The 3,687-nt window shown below is 42.2% G+C and overlaps 1 protein-coding gene across 1 annotated transcript; it reads right to left on the bottom strand.

Moving 5' to 3' along the window:
- Nucleotides 1–519: 519 nt before the first annotated feature.
- LOC138875627 (uncharacterized) lies at nucleotides 520–3,226 on the bottom strand. The gene is made up of 3 exons (XM_070154476.1): nucleotides 2,948–3,226; nucleotides 2,512–2,782; nucleotides 520–593 (listed from the first exon to the last, which is right to left on the bottom strand). Exons 1-3 carry the CDS (start codon nucleotides 3,224–3,226, stop codon nucleotides 520–522), a joined length of 624 nt encoding a protein of 207 aa, XP_070010577.1.
- Nucleotides 3,227–3,687: the final 461 nt, after the last annotated feature.

Genomic DNA, 3,687 nt, shown 5'->3' with positions numbered 1-3,687 from the left:
GAGCAAAATACTACTCCACAATGCCTTTTCCTCTCAAATCGACCTCCGAATGCCTCGAATCTAGCCACAATAATTCGATTCAATCAATAAAAATTATAGGAATTAATTCCAAATGGAATTCTACACTTTCCATTAAAAATCCGAAATTGCACTCAAAATTTGCCCGTGGGGCCCGCGTCTCGGAATCCGGCAAAACTTATAAAATCCGACAACCCATTCTGATACGAGATCAACCATACCAAAATTATCAAATTCCGACAACAACTCGACCTCCAAATCTTAATTTTTCATTTTTTGGAAGATTTTGCAAAAAAATTGATTTTTTCCATTTAAATCCGAATTAAACGATGAAAATAACCATGAATATATGTAATATAAACACTTTCAAGTATAGGACACTTACTTGAGTTGAAATCGTGAAGAACACCTCAAAATCGCCCAAGAACCGAGCTCCAAAAATTCCAAAACGAAAATTAAGAAATCAGCATTTTTGGTCCTTAAGTTTCTGTCCGCCCGTCACTAAAAGTCCAGTTTCGTCACTAAAAGTCCACCAGAGACAGCTTTACCAGCCATATTCAATCGATCATAACTTTCTGTACAAATATCCGAATGACAAATGGTTTAAATTTCTGGAAACTAGAATACAAGGGCTACAATTTTCATGTTTTATACATTTTCCGATTCCATATATATTTCGAGATATAAACTTCCAAATTAGCCTCCTCGCATCGGATATTTCTGGGAAATTTCAAAATAGCTTTACTAGCCCTTATTCAAGCGATCATAACTTTCTGTACAAATATCCAAATGATAAATGGTTTATATTTCTGGAAACTAGAATACAAGGGCTACTACTGTCATGTTTTATACATTTTCCGATTCCTTTTAGATTACGAGATATATGCTTGTCGCATCAAAATTTTCGAACCTTGCTGTCACAAATCCAGCAAGTTAAATTGGCCTAAAAATGGCCCAAAACCATTCCGAAACTCACCCGAGCCCCTCGGGACTCTAACCAAGTATGCCAACATGTCTTAAAACATCATCCAAACTTGCTCAAATCATCAAAACACCTCAACTAACACTAAAATCGTCAAATTACATCAAATTCAAGCCTAAGTTCTTTAAAAACTTCCAAAACACGCATTCGATCAAAAACCCAACCAAACCATGTCCGAATCACCTGAAATTTTGCACACACATCACAAATGACATAACAAAGCTACAGCAACTCTCGGAATTCCATTCCAACCCTCAGATCAAAATCTCACCTATCAACCGGAATTCGCCAAAATACTAACTTCGCCAATTCAAGCCTAATTCTACACCGGACCTCCAAAATTACTTCCGATCACACTCCTAAGTCACAAATCATCTCCCGGAGCTAACCGAACCGTCGTAATTCACATCCGAGCCCTCTAACTCATAAGTCAACGTCCGATTGACTTTTTCAACTTAAGCCTTCTTAAAAGAGACTAAGTGTCTCAATTCCTTTCAAAACCTTTCCGAATCAACTCGTTCACACCCAACACTGATAATGAAGCATAAAAAATAGGAAATGGGGAAAATGGGGAGGTAACTCACGAGACGACGGGTCGGGTCGTCACATCCTCCCCAACTTAAACAAACGCTCGGTCTCGAACGGGTCAAGAAACATACCTAAAGCCTCAAACAGGTGAGGATATCTACTCTGCATCTCCCGCTCGGTCTCCCAGGTAGCTTCCTCCATGGGACAACCTCTCCACTGCACTTTTACAGAAGATATATCCTTTGACCTTAATTTTCGAACTTGACGACCCAAAATAGCCACTGGCTCCACATCAAAGGTCAAATCACCATCCAACTGAACCGTGCTGAAATCCAAAACATGGGACGGGTCCCCAACATACTTCCGAAGCATAGAAACATGAAATATCGGATGCACACTCGACAAGCTGGGTTGCAAAGCAAGCGTATAGGCCACTTCCCCAATCCTCCTAAGTACCTCAAAAGGTCCAATGAATCATGGACTCAACTTTCCTTTCTTTCCAAATCTCATAACACCCTTCATGGGTGAAACCTTCAGCAAGACCTTCTCACCAACCATGTAGGACACATCTCGAACTTTTCGGTCCGCATAACTCTTCTGACGCGACTGCGCTGTACGAAGCCTTTCCTGAATCACCTTTACCTTCTCTAAGGCATCATGAACCAAATCTGTCCCCAATAGCCTAGCCTCGTCGGGCTCGAACCAACCAACTGAAGATCTACACCGCCTCCCATACAAAGCCTCATACGGTGCCATCTGAATACTGGACTGATAGCTGTTATTGTAGGCAAACTCTGCAAGCGGCAGAAACTCATCCCAAGAACCTCCGAAATCAATCACACAGGCACGCAACATATCCTCCAATATCTGAATAGTACGCTCAGACTGTCCATCCGTTTGAGGATGAAATGATTTGCTCAACTCCACCTGGGTACCCAACTCTCGCTGAAAAGTCCCCGAAAACTGGGAAGTAAACTGAGTACCTCTATCTGAGATAATGGAAACTGGAACACCGTGCAATCGCACAATCTCTCGGATAAATATCCCTGCCAACCACTCCGAAGAATAAGTAGTACACACCGGAATAAAGTGCGCGTACTTGGTCAGCCGATCCACAATCACCCAAATAGAATCAAATTTCTTCAAAGTCCGAGGAAGACCACTCACAAAATCCATGGTAACTCTCTCCCACTTCCATTCTGAGATAATCATCCACTGAAGCAAACCACCCGGTTTCTGATGCTCATATTTCACCTGCTGACAATTGAGACACTAAGCTACATAACCTACAATATCTTTCTTCATTCTTATCCACCAATAGTACTGTCTCAAGTCCTGATACATCTTCGCGGCACCCGGATGAATAGTATACCGCGAGCTGTGGGCCTCCTCCAGAATTAACTCTCTAAGCCCATCTACATTGGGCACACAGATACGGCCCTGCATCTTCAATATGCCATCATCATCTATAGTCAAATTCCTGGCATCATCATGCTGAACTCTGTCCTTAAGGACAAGCAAATGCGGATCATCATACTGGCATTCTCTGATGCGATCATATAAGGAAGACCGAGAAACCACACAGGTCAACACCCGTCTGGGCTCAGAAATGTCCATTCTTACAAACCGATAAGCCAAGGTTTGAACATCAACTGCAAAGGGCCTCTCCCCAACTGGAATGTACGCCAAACTCCCCATACTGACTGCCTTTCGGCTCAAGGCATCTGCCACTACATTGGCCTTTCCCAGATGATACAAATTAGTGATGTCATAATCTTTTAGCAACTCAAGTCACCTCCGCTGCCTCAAATTAAGGTCTTTCTGCTTAAACAAATGTTGAAGACTGCGACGATCAGTGAATACCTCGCAAGATACGCCATATAAATAGTGCCTCCAAATCTTCAAGGCATGAACTATAGCAGCCAACTCTAAGTCATGAATAGGGTAGTTCTTCTCATGGGGCTTTAACTGACGAGAAGCATAAGTAATAACTCTACCCTCCTGCATCAACACACAGTCAATCCAAACTCTCGAAGCATCACAATATACAGTATATGAACCTGTAGCTGATGGTAAAACCAATACTGGAGTCGTGGTCAAAACTGTCTTGAGCTTCTGAAAGCTCTCCTCACACTTGTCTGACCATACAAATGGAGCAC

Source organism: Nicotiana sylvestris, chromosome 8, assembly GCF_000393655.2.
Source record: "Nicotiana sylvestris chromosome 8, ASM39365v2, whole genome shotgun sequence".
In the NCBI taxonomy this organism is placed as follows: domain Eukaryota; kingdom Viridiplantae; phylum Streptophyta; class Magnoliopsida; order Solanales; family Solanaceae; genus Nicotiana; species Nicotiana sylvestris.
Note: the sequence above shows the minus strand (reverse complement) of the source record. Positions and strands in the feature narration are given on the sequence as shown.